Source organism: Ursus maritimus, unplaced genomic scaffold (assembly GCF_017311325.1).
Source record: "Ursus maritimus isolate PB19 unplaced genomic scaffold, ASM1731132v1 scaffold_7, whole genome shotgun sequence".
Lineage (NCBI taxonomy): Eukaryota > Metazoa > Chordata > Mammalia > Carnivora > Ursidae > Ursus > Ursus maritimus.
In genome coordinates, this window is record NW_024426885.1 from 71,375,936 (window position 1) to 71,392,140 (window position 16,205).

A 16,205-nucleotide genomic window follows, 5' to 3' on the forward strand; every position below is an offset into this window, starting at 1 on the left:
CTCCCTTCTTTCTCCCCTCCCCTAGATATTTTCCCCTCCCCTACCTCTTTCCCGGATGGCCTCTTAGACGACCTCGGATTGGTTAGCATCCTTTAGAACCCGCCCATACCCTATTCTTATTGGTCCCCGAGATACAAACAACGACGCCATTTTCCCACCACTTCTATGGAAACAGAAAGTTACGCCTCAAAGCTTCCCGGGAAGTGTAGTCCAACCTCTGGGGCCAATGCGCAAACTCTTCCCCAGGAGAACTGCAAGACCCGCAATGCCCCGCGTCTGCATGAGACAAGAAGTGGGGGGAGGGGGAAGGGGCGGGGCGACAAAGCAGAGGGGAGGCGGCAACGACGCCTGCGCAGTGTGACCGGGATGGCGCATTTTCTTGCACCGAGTAATGCGGTGTCGCTGGCGGCTGAGGAGGGTGGAGAGTTCTGTAGTGAAGTAGGGGGAGGGATCCATGTAGGCGTGAGGCGGAGTCTTGGTCTGAACTGTAAAGTGGGAAGTTGATGCTGGGTACTACTACTCCCGGACCGGCAGCGCGAAGGTTGTGATATCACCGTCGAACCGTGAGCGGCTGTGGTGGCGGCCGGGGGAAACCCGGATGGGAATGAGGGCGGGGGAGGCTGGAAGGCGGGGTCGAGAGGAAAGAAAGAAAGGAGGGTGAGGACCCGGATGCTGAACCGGATTGTGTATGAATTTTCCATGCTTGCTAGAGAAGGGGAGGAGCGGTAGGTGACCCAGTAAGGCGGAAGGGGGCATCTGAGCCGAGAGGAAGCAGGAACCTCACCGACTCTGCGGGCTCTGGGTGCACAGCAGCACCTTGAAGCTCTTTTGCCAAGTCTCTGTTAAAAATCTGCCTTGAAGTTATTTAAATCCACTGCCTGTAGCTCGGGCAAATTTCTTCGGGTCTATCATCTCCCGAAGTTTGAGTGGAAGGATTCATTCTGAGTTTCACAGCTACACTTAATATTTGTATGTCACTATTTAGCAATTTTGAAACCCGATCATTCCCTTTAAAAAAAAAAAACTTGCACGGTATTTTAACTTTTTATATTGCAAGTGTATGCCCTGATTTCATCCTCTAATGCGTTAGAAAGCACTTTCCGTTAGTTCGTTCAATCCTTCACACATTTGTTGAGCGCCTACCATATAGAAAAACGGTACAGATAGCTATGAACTAAAATGGACACACAAGTGAATGTGAAATGAAATTGATAACAGTGGTGAGTGCTACAAAGGAGAGTTACGTGATGATTTAAAATAGGGAATTTGGCTTAAGGGAAGTAGAGTGAGGCTTTAGCTGAGAGTGGGTTAGCAGGAGTTAACTAAGGAAAGAACGTTCTAGGCAGAATAAATAACTTGCTGGATAGCCTTGTATCTAGAGGGAGCTTTTAAAGTGTGAAGAACTAACATAATAATAATAACAACAACAACAATAATAATGAGATAAAGTGTGAAGTACTGTAGCTTGGGCGGGGGGGAGTAGCCCAGCCTTAGTTCGTTAAGGAGATTTGTTCTTACCTAAGAGCAAAGGGATGTCTTCTGAGGGTTCTCAATCTTTTGGGAAATAGAGCCAGATCTGAATTTTGCAAAGATCACTGGCTGAAGAGTAGAGGTCTAGATTAGACGGGCAAATGTAGGGAGCCCAACCAGGAGATTATTTCAGTAGTAGTCCACACAGAGGGGACAATTTATTTTTATATTAGTATTCATCCATCAATTGTATGAACAAATTAAAGGCAGTTTTCCAGTTTTGAAAGTGAGTAGTTTCAGACACTCTCACAGAGGCATTCTGTAGTTACTCAATCTAAAAACAGGTTAGTAGATTTCATGTAACACAATGCCTCTTTATATTTGAGTCTAGTACCTGATGGCTGAAATTTCCAGCCATAATAGAATACCGTTGCATTTAAAAAAAGGGGGGGGAAGCACGTAGGGTATAGGCCACAGTGTATAGAACCCCTGAAACTTAAGACATAAAACAGATTACTTTTCAATACCTAGAAAAATTGAGGTTCCTGTGTTTTCCGTCTACTGAGAATACTTGTGTATAAACATCCTCTAGGAAAGGACCATTAATTCACTTACTTATTAAGTGAAAGTTCTTAAGATATTTTTTAAAAATTAATAACTACTATTTTCTGGTTTTTAATGGCATCGGTTAAAGCCTTAAGAATTGGAACAAAGGTTAGTTAGCTCTAACTTCTGGGCAAGAGTATACCTGTCTCCAGATGGAGAAAAAGAGTTCTTGAAAGTTAAGTGTGTTCTGGAGGTTGTGAAAAAAGATAAACAGGATTATTGCTCTCAACCTAGTTGGGAAGAGATGCCTACCAACTGTTTTAAATGCAAAAGTATATAAAAGATGCCTTTTTTGTTTATCCTACCTTTAATTCTGCTCAGTAGTCTTTTATGTAAGTGATTATTCTTCCTGCTTCTCATCTTTTCTTTTTTTAATCTCTTAAGAATGACGTAACATGTCAAAGTTTAAACAGTATAGATAAGAGATTACTAATTTTTAGATAATTTCAAAATATTTTCTGAACTTTTTTTCCCTTGTGACGTACTGGGTATTAATTATCAGTTCAGGCAGGTGTAAAACTTTTCCACATGGAATGTTTCTCTTTGAGGTTATATTGCTAAGATGATTTCCTTTGCTGGATTGCTCAGTTCCTAAGATTGTTTCACCTAGTCATTCAAGAGAAGATTACAAAAACTACATTTTTCAGTCGTTTTGGTTCATGATCCTAAAGACCAAATGATTGTTACAGAAGCAAAGAAAGCAGGTAAAGGTAAGAAACCACCTAAAATGTGCGCAAGATGTCAGAGCAGTTAGAAAAGATAAGGACAAATAAAAATAGAAAGATACAAAGAAACCAAGTAGGGATTGGATTCAACAGTAAAGAAGGATTGTAGGAAGACCATGAGTGGTATTCTAGGAAATATCGAAGTAAATATAAAACTCAGATAATAAATCACTACAAGGGAATATTGTGTGTGTGTATCTGTGTGTGTGTGTATACAGGGTAATATTTTTGATAATTGCATTCAAGTTAATGCATGTCTTAAATTAGAATCTCTGAAATGGATTGATTGTAAAAAAAGTATAAAAGAGAAGTTTTCCCCTTACATTTTAAGTATATAAAATTTATTCATCTTAATGCTCATTGAAAAAAGTATGCTTTACTAATTTATGTAATCAAATATAGAAGTATCTAATTCTGTGGATTTGTTTTGTCATCAATTTGATGTCAACAATTTAAGCCTTTATGGTTGAGTAAAATAAGAAAGGCTTAGTATGAGCTTTGTAACTAAGGAAATCACTTACAAACCAGGTAAATACTCTGACCAATAAAATCACTTGAAGATTTTCCTTTTTTTTTTTCTTACGAGAGATAATTTACGAATCATATAGTTCACCCATTTAAATTATACATTTCAGTATATTCACAGGGTTGTGCAACCATCACCACTATCTAATTTTAGAATATTTTAATCCCTACAGAAAGAAACTTCATACTCTCTATTCTTGCTGCCCCAACGCTAGGCAATCATCAAGCTACTTTCTGTCTTTATAGATTTACCTATTCTGAACATTTCATATAAATGGAATGTAATATGCGGTCTTTTGTGACTGGCTTCTTTCACTTAGCATGTTTCAAGATTTCATATATGTAGAATTTTCTTATAAAACAAAACTGAAAGTCTACCTGTACAAAAACACCTTGAGATATAAATTACTTTGCATTTGAAACTCAAAATTAATTTAGTTATTAAGATTATGTTTCTCCTTTTTCACAGATCAGCTTTGAAATTTAAAAACAATGGAGAAGACTCAAGAAACAGTCCAGAGAATTCTTCTAGAACCCTATAAGTATTTACTTCAGTTACCAGGTAACTGTCTAGTTATGGTCCATATGGAGTCTTGTTATAGAGTAGTGGTCATTCAAATGCTAGCATACAGAAAAGTTTAGACTTACCAGCTCTTAAGATTTCCTATTTAATAAGGTGATACATATAAGAAAAATGACAAATAGAACTTTTTAGTTTTGTGTTCTTAAAAGGGACATTCTTGAAGCACTTTAAGCATTTTTAAAATGTCCAATTATACAGTATAACTTAAAAAAATATTGAAAACATTTGAGTATGTCATTGGAGGTTGTATTCTTTAGGGATGCCACACATTCCTATTCCCCACTATTTAGATATCAGGGGCTTTTATGCCAATACATATAACAACAAAAAGCTTCACTCTACTTTTCACATTGATGTTTTCTACTATCACGCACACACTGCATTTCTTATGCTACTAGTTCCTTTAAGAGCCAAATAGTAATGCATCTCTAAGTCACATTACTTGGAAACATAGCCCACATTATTCCTATATAAAGATGGGTCACCTGAACATGGCTTCTTACATTAACACCTGCCTAATCACATGTATATGCCTGTTTTATTTTGCTATTTTTTTAACTTGGTCTGGAAAATGATAATAGCAAGTTAAAACTCATATATATAATAAGTGTGGGTTCTTGTAATAAAAATTCATTCGTAAACCACTTACTTGAAACTTGGAATGCTCTTTCTTATGGAAATTATGTAAAAGGTGATGTTAGTTGACAACCATAAAAACCTATTTAGCCCATAAGATAGCAAACCTATAGACCAGTAATGTTCTCAACTCAGCCATAATAAACATCTTTTCATTTCTGTTCTAAAGTGCACACCTTTCTTTATGGGCACACCACAGTGGTATTTTGTGTATTTCTATTCTTAGTAAGCCTGGAGAGAATAAATATGGTTACAAAGGCAGAAGAGTGGTAGCTCCCCAGCTACATCTTGGAAGCCATCATGATTAGTGTCCTTTCTATTCTGGCAGACCTAAATGGAGACACGTACCTGCTAATGTCAGTGCTTCAAAAGAATGGAGGGAACCATCTCCCCAACTCAAATTATACCCAGCCATATTGTCTGATATAACTCACCAAAACTTATTAAATAAAATCTAATGGACAGCATAAAGATACTCCATAGTACAATAGAAGCAATATAAAAGGATCCTAAATTTTTTTGATATAAATTACCTTCCACTATGATGATTCCAGAGACAAAAAAATAATAAAATCCTTCTTATATGTTAAAATCCAAACATATTAAAGATGAAATCCTTAAGATCCAAAGGACAAAGAAGATATACACTTTTTAAAAAACTAGCCAATCTGTTACTATTTTTAAATTCATTACAGATGGTAAACCTCTTTATTGCCTACACCCAGGGCAGACAACGTCCCTTAGCATGGTGCTGCTTTTTATTGATATATAACTGCATAAACAATGATTGTAAGTACAGCTTGGAAAGTTAACCAGGGGGGCACCTGGGTAGCTCAGTCGGTTGAGCATCTAACTTCAGCTGAGGTCATGATCTCAGGGTCCTGGGAGCAAGGCCCATTTTAGGGCTCTGCACTCAGTGGGGAGCCCACTTCTCTCTCTCCTTCTTCCCCTCCCCTCCCCACCATGCATGCATGCTCTCTCAAATAAAAAAATAAATCTTTAAAAAAGGATCAAAGAAAAAACACAAAAGAAGAACAGTGCGAAGGAAAAGTACCTGCTATTTAAGAAAAGGCCAAGGGGTGTCTGGGTGGTTCAGTCAGTTAAGCATCTTGACTCTTGATTTCAGCTCAGGTCATGATCTCAGGGTGGTAAGATCAGATTCTCTCTCTCCCTCTACCCTACCCACACCCCCTTTTCCCCCGGAAAAAGAAAAAGCCAAAAGACCTCTTTTGAGTGATACTTATTCAGCAGTTAGTAACTACACTTACTTCAGGGTCTCCCACTGAGAAACATGAGGTGGTTTCTCCTGCATTCTACCCATCTCTTGGGCTTATTTTGTAACAAGTTTGCAAACACTGGCTAAAACTGGGCTATGGTAAAACATGCCAGTTATCAGTGCTGTAGAGTCTGAAGAGTGTCTCCTGTTCTGCTACTGTGCAAAGCAAGGACTGTCTGTAGCTACATTTTAGTAATGATGTTTACTGTGTAATGAACTTCTGTAACATTTTTTTTAATCCTCATTATCTTGAAGTAGTATTTTAAGCCATTAGATAACATTTAAAACTCTCATTAGGTATCTCACTTTTTTTTAATCAAATTAATCTTGCATCCATTATAGAATATAACCTCAAAAGATTTTCCTAAAGAAATAGAAAATTATGGGGTACCTGGCTGACTCTGTGGAGCACATGACTCTTGACCTTGGGATTGTAAATTCACGCCCCACTTTGGGTATAGAGATTACTTAAATAAAAATCTTTGGGGTGCCTGGGTGGCTCAGTCAGTTAAGCGTCTGCCTTTGGCTCAGGTCATGATCTCAGGGTCCTGGGGTCGAGCCTGTGTCTGGCTCCCTGCTCAGTGGGGAGAATGCTTCTCCCTCTCCCTCTGCCCCTCCCCACCCCCGCTCATGCTCTCTCCCTCTCTATCTCAAATGAATAAATAAAATCTTTAAAAAATAAATTACAAAACAAAAATCTTTAAAAAGAAATAAGGGGTGGAGGAATTGGGTGATGGGCATTAAGGAGGACACTTGATGTAATGAGCAACTGATGAATCAATAAGTTCTACCCTGGAAACTAATAATACAGTATACGTTAACTAAATTGAATTTAAATAAAATTTTTTTTAAAAAATTGGGGGGGTACCTGGGTGGTTCAGTCTGTTAAGCCTCCATCTTATGATTTCAGCTCAGGTCATGATCCCAATCTGAGGGTTGTGAGATTGATCCCTCATCAGACTCCCCGAGGAGTCTGCTTGAGATTCTCTCCCTCTCCTTCTGCCCCTCTGCTTGCACATGTGCTCTCCTCCCCTCCCCCAAATAAATAAATTAAATAAATAAGTAAATAAATAAAATCTTAAAAAAAAAAGAAATAGGAAATTGCATTATGGATAATAAACCTATTTTTCGCAGAGAACTTCAGAGTTCCTAAAGTTATCTAAAGGTGGGCCAGACCATTTATTCTGTTGGAAAGTGGTTCTTGCTAATAAGAAATTATAATAATTAACAATTATTAATATTGGGATTTTCTGAAATTTGTGAAGTCAAATGACTTTTATTTATTTGCCTTAGTGTAGGTCCCCAGGCCAGGAGTCAGTAATGTTAAGGTCTTTTAAAGAGGAAAGGTAATTGAGGACGCCTGGGTGGCTCGGTTGAGCATCAGACTCTTGACTTCGGCTTAGGTCATGATCTTGGGGTCATGGGATCAAGCCCTAGCACCAGGCTCCGCATTCAGCACAGTCTGCTTGTCTCTCTCCCTCCCTCTCTGCCCCTACCCCCACTCACGTGCTCTTTCTAAAATAAATCTTTTAAAAAAATAAATAAAGAGGAAAGGTAATTATTGTTTGTTTCTTTTACTTTTTTTGTTTTTGTTTGTTTTTTTAAGATTTTATTTATTTATTTATTTGACAGAGAGACAGCCAGCGAGAGAGGGAACACAAGCAGGGGGAGTGGGAGAGGAAGAAGCAGGCTCACAGCGGAGGAGCCTGATGTGGGGCTCGATCCCAGAACGCCGGGATCACACCCTGAGCCGAAGGCAGACGCTTAACCGCTGTGCCACCCAGGCGCCCCTGTTTCTTTTACTTTTGAGGGATCTCTATGACTAGCACCTGTTAGAAACTTCTTGGGGCCTTAAATCAGTCCAGACCCCAGAATCTGGTTAAAGGAATAAAAAATATTAAAACACAACTGCATTACCTGCAAGTTAAGCCATTTATTCTGTTTTCTATGTACATTCTAGAGCAGAAGGGAAAATGTGGCTCCACATCGATTCTTTGTGTTCTTCATCTTCTGAACTTGTTTTTTAAAGCAATGTGGGTTACTTTACACAGATGTGCTTTGTAAGTATAGCTCAGATTGGCCTTTGTTAAACTGGAAAGTAGATCAAAAGTATAAAGTATATAGCTGCCCCCCAGACCATACTCACCTTAAAGGTTAGTAGACAGAACATACTGCTTCTTGAACCCTAAGAGATCCTTCTCTTTTAGACTTCTCACAAAAAGTGCAACTTTCTTTCATTTGGATATGTGATGAGAGCTTATGTATTCATTTGCTTGGGTGATTGGTACAGAGAAAACATAGATAGTCTTAGAAAATGCTGTTTTTGTTCACTGAAACATTTTATGTAACTTTTTTCTGAAACCTCATCTGAAATTAGGATGTTACTATGCAGTCACTCTAGGAGGAAGCTCGTAGAACATTATTAAAAGAACTGTTTGGGGTTTTTATCTACCATTCCTTTATATTTGGGCTAAAATGACTTCTATTGATAACCACTACCCAAAGACCCCTTGAGCTTTCCATGTAAGAAAACAATAATATTGAAAAACTAATGGCCCTAGTCAAAATAAAGAGATTAACTTTTGACTGCTCTGGGGTGCTACAAGGGAATACTTCAGGGAATGGTCATCTCATTTTTTTATAGGAAAGAAACAGAGTTGTACAATCTCTAAAACCTTAATTTAAAAGAATGGTAGATAATTTTAAGAGGTAATATTATGAGATTTTATTGAATTCAATAGCAAAGTACATTTCCTTACAAATACCTATAGTTCTCTGTAACACAGTGCTAATTAACTGCCACTGACTAGACTGACTTATTTTTCAAAAAAGAAGTGAACTAGATCATAGTTCCTAAAATGCCCATTTCATTCCAAAATTGTTGATACAAGTTAAGATGAAAGGAGTGGGCTTACTAGTGGGCTATTTGAATAATTTAGGATCTCTTTGCCTGCCCTAATTTTGAAAGGCTGTGAGCTTTTAGAATGAGTTTTGGTAGAGGGGGCAGTAGGGGCCCAGCAGTGATGGGATTGGATTCATCAAGGCTGAACAGTTTGCAAGGAAGTTTCTGAATGTTTTTTTAATAGCCAAAATACTAATTTTATTACCAAATTTTATTCTTTAATTTCAGGTAAACAAGTGAGAACCAAACTTTCACAGGCATTTAATCATTGGCTAAAAGTTCCAGAAGACAAGCTACAGGTATTTAGGCAAATCTAACCTCGTTCTTAATCCCTGACAAATTAATAGATGTCACATAAAATACTCCTTGTTCTTAATTGAGTTTAATGTGCATACGTGTATTGTTTTATATTGAGGTTGCTAAATAATTATTCATTGCAGAAACTAAGAAACCTGAGACTCTCATAATCTGTTAAGTATTTATAAGCTGTTTTGAGTAGCTCAAATAAAATGAAATTGTTACTTGTCTTTTTTGTTAGATTATCATTGAAGTGACAGAAATGTTGCATAATGCCAGTTTGCTCATTGATGATATCGAAGACAACTCAAAACTCCGACGTGGCTTTCCAGTGGCACACAGCATCTATGGAATTCCATCTGTCATCAATTCTGCCAATTATGTATATTTTCTTGGCCTAGAGAAAGTCTTAACCCTTGATCACCCAGATGCAGTGAAGCTTTTTACCCACCAGCTTTTGGAACTCCATCAGGGACAAGGTCTAGACATTTATTGGAGGGATAATTACACTTGTCCTACTGAAGAAGAATATAAAGCGATGGTGCTGCAAAAGACAGGTGGACTATTTGGGTTAGCAGTAGGTCTCATGCAGTTGTTCTCTGATTACAAAGAAGATCTAAAGCCACTACTTAATACACTTGGGCTCTTTTTCCAAATTAGGGATGATTATGCTAATCTACACTCCAAAGAATATAGTGAAAACAAAAGCTTTTGTGAAGATCTAACAGAGGGAAAGTTCTCATTCCCTACCATTCACGCTATTTGGTCGAGGCCTGAAAGCACCCAGGTGCAGAATATCTTGCGCCAGAGAACCGAAAATGTAGATATTAAAAAATACTGTGTACATTATCTTGAGAATGTAGGTTCTTTTGAATACACTCGGAGTACTCTTAAAGAGCTTGAATCTAAAGCCTATAAACAAATTGATGCACGTGGTGGGAACCCTGAGCTCGTAGCTCTAATAAAGCACTTAAGCAAAATGTTCAAAGAAGAAAATGAATAATATTAAGCGATTTTTGATTAGGCCTGGTAGCTTATTGCAGTTGACTATTTTTTTTGTCTTTTAGCCTATCACTTTTTTAAAAATTTGGACCAAGCTGTCTGTCTCCACAAACTGAGTGAATAGGGGTGATGTGAATGAGGTTACTTCAATTTAGAACCCCTTTGTACAGATAATCATCATAGTACAAAGTTGAAGAAATCAAGAGGAGACACATTTAAATAGGTCTAATTTGAATGTCAGATGTGCTAAGTTTGGACCTTATGGACAAATGCCACTAATGTTCTGTTGATTCTGTCAATAAAGAAGACTTCAGCTTCCAGAAATTTTTATCCAGATACTTTCTGACTGTACTGTATGGACAATTCCCCATTCGCCTACCCAGTTCCAAGCCAGTGACTCCTTGCGACCAGTTTCTGTGGCGAGCTGGTCCAGAGATCACTGGACCTCCTCTTTTCTTCCTAAATGTTGCTACTTAGAATATCTCACTCTCCTCTTGGAAAGTCCCTCACTAAAGTCTTCCATGAAAAAGCTGACCGTGATAAGCAGTAAGTGCACTAGTCATCTCTCTTACCCTCTTCCTTTTTTTCTTCCCTGCCCAGCAGATTCTGCTCTTTAACCAAAGGGTCTCCACTTAATGAAATTTATATGCTAGCCCAGATTCATTCAATTTTCCTTGTAATTTTGATCCAAAAACTGATGAATATCTGGATACAGCAATGTCTTTCCATTTAGGAAGAAAGAAGGTACATGGGAAAAGTATTTTAGGAAGGAGCCTTTATTTAAGCCTTTTTATATTTTCCTATTGGTTAGTAGTAATCATAAAAGAGCTGTTTGCTCACCTTGAGTACAAAAGCGGGGAGGGGGGATGCTCTTTTTCTTTGCCACCCACATCACTACTCCCCCTTGAAGGCAATTGGTGCTTAAATAGAAAGGGAAGTAGGTATCTTTAATCTCTGTGATTAAAGGAATGAGAAGTGTTAACCTAAGAGCTTGTGCCGGGCTGAAAAGTAGTCAAAGGCTATGCTATCAGGCACTAATTAGCTTTATAGTGCTTTAACCCTGACTCTCTATCCCTTTTGTGTACTTTCCACCCCCAAGCCCCTGGAGCCATCTGGCAATAAGAGGTAGGAGAAAACAAAAGAAAAACCCTGATCCTTCATTTGCAAGTGTTGCTGACCTCCCAAAATGAAACTGTTTTCCAGAAACATTGCATTTTGCTTGATTGGTTCCATTACAGTATGTTCTATCAGATTTAATCACTATGTACTTGTATGAGAAATTCTCACTGAAGCCCTCAACCTAAATCTTTGAAGAGTTGGGTACTACCTTTACTAGCTTTTAAAATAATTTGAATCTTCCATTTTAATTGATACAAGGAAAACTTAAATCATGGGTATTTATGCTGCATTATGAAAACTTGAACTTTGTGTTTATGAATCCATTACTTAAAAGAAAAACTTAAAGATTATTCAAAAAGACTGAATGCTAACTATATAGACAAAATATTTACCTTTAAGATGAAGACAGCTTAAGTTGATTATTCCTTGTCTAATCAAAAAATTTGTCCTGGTGCTATTCATGATTCTTTTGTCATTTGTATCTGGTCTTTGTCAATGACAAATGCTTGACTTTGAATTGGGGTCTTAAAAAAAGAGTCATTTTATCCATTAAGTAATCAAAAATCTATTCCTTTCACTTGAACTATAATCGCAGTTGACAATACAGAAGAAAAATAATGTTAAGAGTAATTTAAATCTAATAAAATGTATTAATTTATCTTACTTAGGTTTAAACTAGAGTATTTTTTTTTTCTGCATAAAGGAATGTCTTGGAAGCAAAGTAAGTTGGATTTTGTCATGTAGAACACCTGTAATTTTAAAACGTTTTCACATTTTCTAGTCTATGGAGGTTCAAAAATAAATTGATTTTTTTCCTTGCCAAAACCAAAAGAATGAAGGCTAAATTATGTTGCCATAAATCACTTTCAGCAAGATTTTAGATCCATCAGCTCTTCTCTATTCTACTCCATTCCACTCTCTTAACTTCTAACTTGACTTCCTTCCCTTCCTGATCTATGCCCTATAGCCATTCACTTCAGGCGGCCTTTCAAGAGCTTTCTCAGATCATTTTCCTCCTTTCCTTAGGCCCTTCTCATCCTGCTGGTTCCCAATCCTGGGATGCATCCAATCACCCCCTTCTTTGCTCCTCCCAAGTTGCTCAGTGCTGCTGGGAGTGTTTCCAGAACTGCTGTTACAACCATTGCAGGTTAATATGTTAAGGCCTCAATAAGCCCTTTTATTGTTTATCTAATCCTGATAGAGGTTTCACATTTGTCAATCTAATGTCCCCTGCTTCTTTTCCACTCTTTTCCCAGTTAATGTAAACTCTGCAAATTTTCCTCCTCTCTACTTCTTGGGTCTTCAAATTGTCTGCCTTTCGTCTCAAGAAAAGTTGTTTGTCCTCATTCCATAAGGCCAAGGAAGCCTTCCTGTTCTTGTTTCCCTCCCTTTCTGCCTCTTGGCCAATTCAGTCCCCTGCCTTATTATCCTTAAGATTTATCCATTGGCTCTTTTTTTAATCAGTGTATTCAGAGGAAGGAAAAGGGGAAGGAAATACACATAGATGAAGTACCTATTGGGTACCAGATGATTTGTTTTTTCTTCAAGCATGTGCTGAGCAGAGCCAGGACCTTGAATATAGGTCAAAGCACGTTGTTCTGTACAGCTGGCCTCCCGTTCTCTGTGGACACTTAAACGTGTTTAAAAGTTTGGAAAGCACTTGTCTATTATAATAACATACATTCCAACCGAAGTGGACTTTCCAAAGCATAAATCTGATTGTCATTCGTATATCTTATATTCTGTTTGGTTTGTTAGGATTTTTTGGATTTTATTTATTTATTTATTTATTTATTTATTTATTTATTTGAGAGAGAGAGAGAGAGAGCACATGAGCAAAGAGGAACAGAGGGGGCATGAGAGGGAGAAAGAATCTGAAGCAGACTCCACTCTCTGCTCCAACAGAGCCTGGCGCTGGGCGGATTCCATGCTCTGTGAGGTCATGACCTAAGCTGGAACCAAAAGCCAGATAACCAACTGAGCCACCTAGGCGCCCCTCTGACATTCTCTTTGAATCCTCAGAACTGCCACCTATAAATCCCTTGGTATAACATATAAGGCTTTCCAAAATCTGATCTCCAACCCACCATAACTAACCATATTTCCTAACACTTCACTCTCCCCACACAGCTTATGCTCTGCCATAAGATAGTACTCACCATTCCTGAGACCATCTATTTTCATTTGATTCACTTAGAATACTTCCTGAATGCGTATGTGCTAGGTCTTTGCTAGGCTTTGGTGATGTAAGAGTGATAAAGACACTATTCCTTAACTTCGTAATTTTTCTGTGATGGAGACTAGTAAGTAAATAGCCAATTATTAAACAGCATTGTTAGTGCTGGAATTGGAACCCCTAATTACTTGTTTACTTGTCTCCCATTGCATTGGAAACTCATTAAGGGCAAGGACTGTGACTTATTCATCCTTGTATTCCCAGGAGCACTTAATAAATATTTATGAATGAATAAATCTACTTGAAACTAATCTCCCACCTCTCAAGGGTTCCATTAAAAAGATGTGTATGAAAAGATACCATAAACTTCAAATGTTAGCTTTTGTGTTAATGTGGTTCTACCTCTTTCTCAAATGATTCTTACTCAGCGTTCTATTCTCTTCTGAAAGGATTCTTAGACTGCTTACTGTTTTGTCCGTGATTACCATTTTATCCAAAGCCTGGCCTGAAATTCAAGTCCTGTAACTGCCTAGTCGCTTGAGTTTTCCATCACCACCTTGAAATAAAATAATTACAATCAACCAATACTTCCCTTCAGTCCCTCTACCAATCCAAACAATGGAATGAAACCACTTCTACCCCTGCCTTTTTTTTTTTTTTTAAGATTTCATTTATTTATTTGAGAGAGAGAGAGAGCACAAGCAGGGGGAGAGGCAGAGGGAGAAGCCAACTCCCTGCTGAGCAGGGAGCCCGATGCGGGACTCAATCCCAGGACTCCAGGTTCACTACCTGTGCCTTTTCTGTCACTGTCTTTATGCTTCAGGTGATCCAGGAGTGTGTATTTGATTTATTTACCCCCATCTCCTCCATCTATCCAGTCCTCCCAAGTCTTACAGCTTCATGCTTTTTTTTTTTTTTAAGATTGTATTTACCTGGCAGAGAGAGAGCACAAGCAGGGGGATCTGCAGGCAGAGGGAGAAGCAGGCTCCCTGTTGAGCAAGGAGCCTAATGAGGGAATCGATCCTAGGACCCTGGGATCATGACCTGAGCCAAAGGCAGACACTTGGCCGACTGAGCCACCCAGGTATCCTGATCGTCCCTTTTTTTTTTTTTTAGATGTTATTTATTTGAGATAGAGCAAGAGTGAGAGAGACAGCACGAACGGGAGGAGGGGTAGAGGTAGAGGGAACAACAGTCTCTCCACTGAGCAGGGAGCCCAATGCAGGGCTCAATCCCAGGACTCGGGGATCATGACCTGAGTCGAATGGGGCAGATGTTTAACCAACGGAGCCACCCACGTGCCCTGATTTGTCCTTTTGAGATGTCTCTTATCTGACCCTTACTTTGCATTTTCCCTGTCATTAGAACAGGCTTTGTTGCCATACATAGCAAGGCTGATCTTTGGTGGTTAGAGTACAGAAAGACTCATCATAATGGACCCCACAATAATGTGAATTCAGATAAAATGCAATTGGTGTTTGGCTCTTCAAAACCGCCACCACCTCCAGCTGGCTACTACAGACTTCCTCTGGTTATCTCATTAATCTTATTGTAATGCAACCTCGTATTTTATGTGATTGAATATACTGGACCTTAACAAGTGGTATGACTTATTTTTACTATATACTAGCTAGTGAAATATATAGTAGTGCAATAAGCAATAATGTCAGTAATAATGTAAGTTTCAATATTAACCCATGAGTTCAGGTTAATTTTTTAGGATGTTTTATGACCATTGATAAATGGGCACCTTTTCACAGAGATGCCTGGAAAATGTAGTACTAGCTGCTTTATTATATGCACTCTTTTTTTTTTCAAAGATTTTATTTATTTATCAGAGAGAGAGAGAGCACATGACCAGGGGGAACAGCAGAGGCAGAGGGAGAAGCAGGCTCCCCACTGAGCAAGGAGCCCGATGCGGGACTCAATCCCAGGACCTTGGTATCATGACCTGAGCCAAAGGTAGATGCTTAACCAGCTAAGCCACCCATGTGTCCCTCGTTTTTGTTTTTGGATTTTTTTTAAAGATTTGTTTGTTGGGGTGCCTGGGTGGCATAGCGGTTAAGCGTCTGCCTTCGGCTCAGGGCGTGATCCCGGCGTTATGGGATCGGGCCCCACATCAGGCTCTTCTGCTGTGAGCCTGGTTCTTCCTCTCCCACTCCCCCTGCTTGTGTTCCCTCTCTCGCTGGATGTCTCTGTCTCTGTCGAATAAATAAAATCTTTAAAATAAATAAATAAATAAAAATAAAGATTTGTTTGTTTATTTTGGGGGTTGGGGGAAAGGAGAGGGAAAATCCCAAGCAGACTACATGCTGAGCACAGAGCCTGACAAGAGGCTCGATGACACAACCTTGAGATCATGACCTGAGCCCAAACCAAGAGTCAGACACTCAACTGACTGAGCCACCCAGGTGCCCCTATGTGCATTCTTTATAAAGCACTGTATGCCTTAGGAGAATGACCCATTGATTATCCTTGAATTATATTTGCTACTGTACGTAGAGTACATATCTGAAGATCTGAGAATTGGTTTAATGAATAATAGAAGATATTTAATGGTAAACTACAAAAGTAATTTGTAAATCTTACCAAAGCTTGTAAGGTCGATTAACAGAAATTATAAAATGCGAATAAACACTTGAAAAGTAAAAAAGTTAAAGAGATTTAGTTGCAATAAATGATATTCTTACAAATGTCAATGTTTTACAAGAAAATGACTATTAAAGCTGACAGATTGAAGCACCTGGCTGGCTCAGTCAGTAGAGCTTGTGACTCTTGATCTCAGGGTCATGAGTTTGAGCCCCATGTTCGGTGTAGAGATTACTTCAAAAACAAAATTTAAAAATAAAAAAAAAACAACTGACATATTAAGTCAACCATAAAGAATT

At 38.5% G+C, this 16,205-nt stretch overlaps 1 protein-coding gene across 6 annotated transcripts in view; it reads left to right on the forward strand.

Annotated features, from left to right (window-relative positions):
* Positions 1-11,804, forward strand: part of GGPS1 (geranylgeranyl diphosphate synthase 1) — a 15,068-nt gene extending 3,264 nt beyond the window's left edge. The window contains exons 1-5 of one of the 6 annotated variants that reach the window (XM_008689560.2): positions 352-563; positions 2,625-2,786; positions 3,796-3,888; positions 8,952-9,022; positions 9,262-11,804. In XM_008689560.2, coding sequence (XP_008687782.1) covers positions 3,819-3,888; positions 8,952-9,022; positions 9,262-10,023 — 903 coding nt within the window. In that variant the 5' untranslated portion in view covers positions 352-563; positions 2,625-2,786; positions 3,796-3,818 and the 3' untranslated portion in view covers positions 10,024-11,804. Of the gene's footprint in view, positions 1-351; positions 564-2,624; positions 2,787-3,795; positions 3,889-7,779; positions 7,882-8,951; positions 9,023-9,261 lie in introns of those variants that run through there. The other 5 variants (XM_008689562.2, XM_008689561.2, XM_008689563.2 and 2 more) reach the window with 5 other exon arrangements.
* The last annotated feature ends 4,401 nt before the right edge of the window (positions 11,805-16,205 follow it).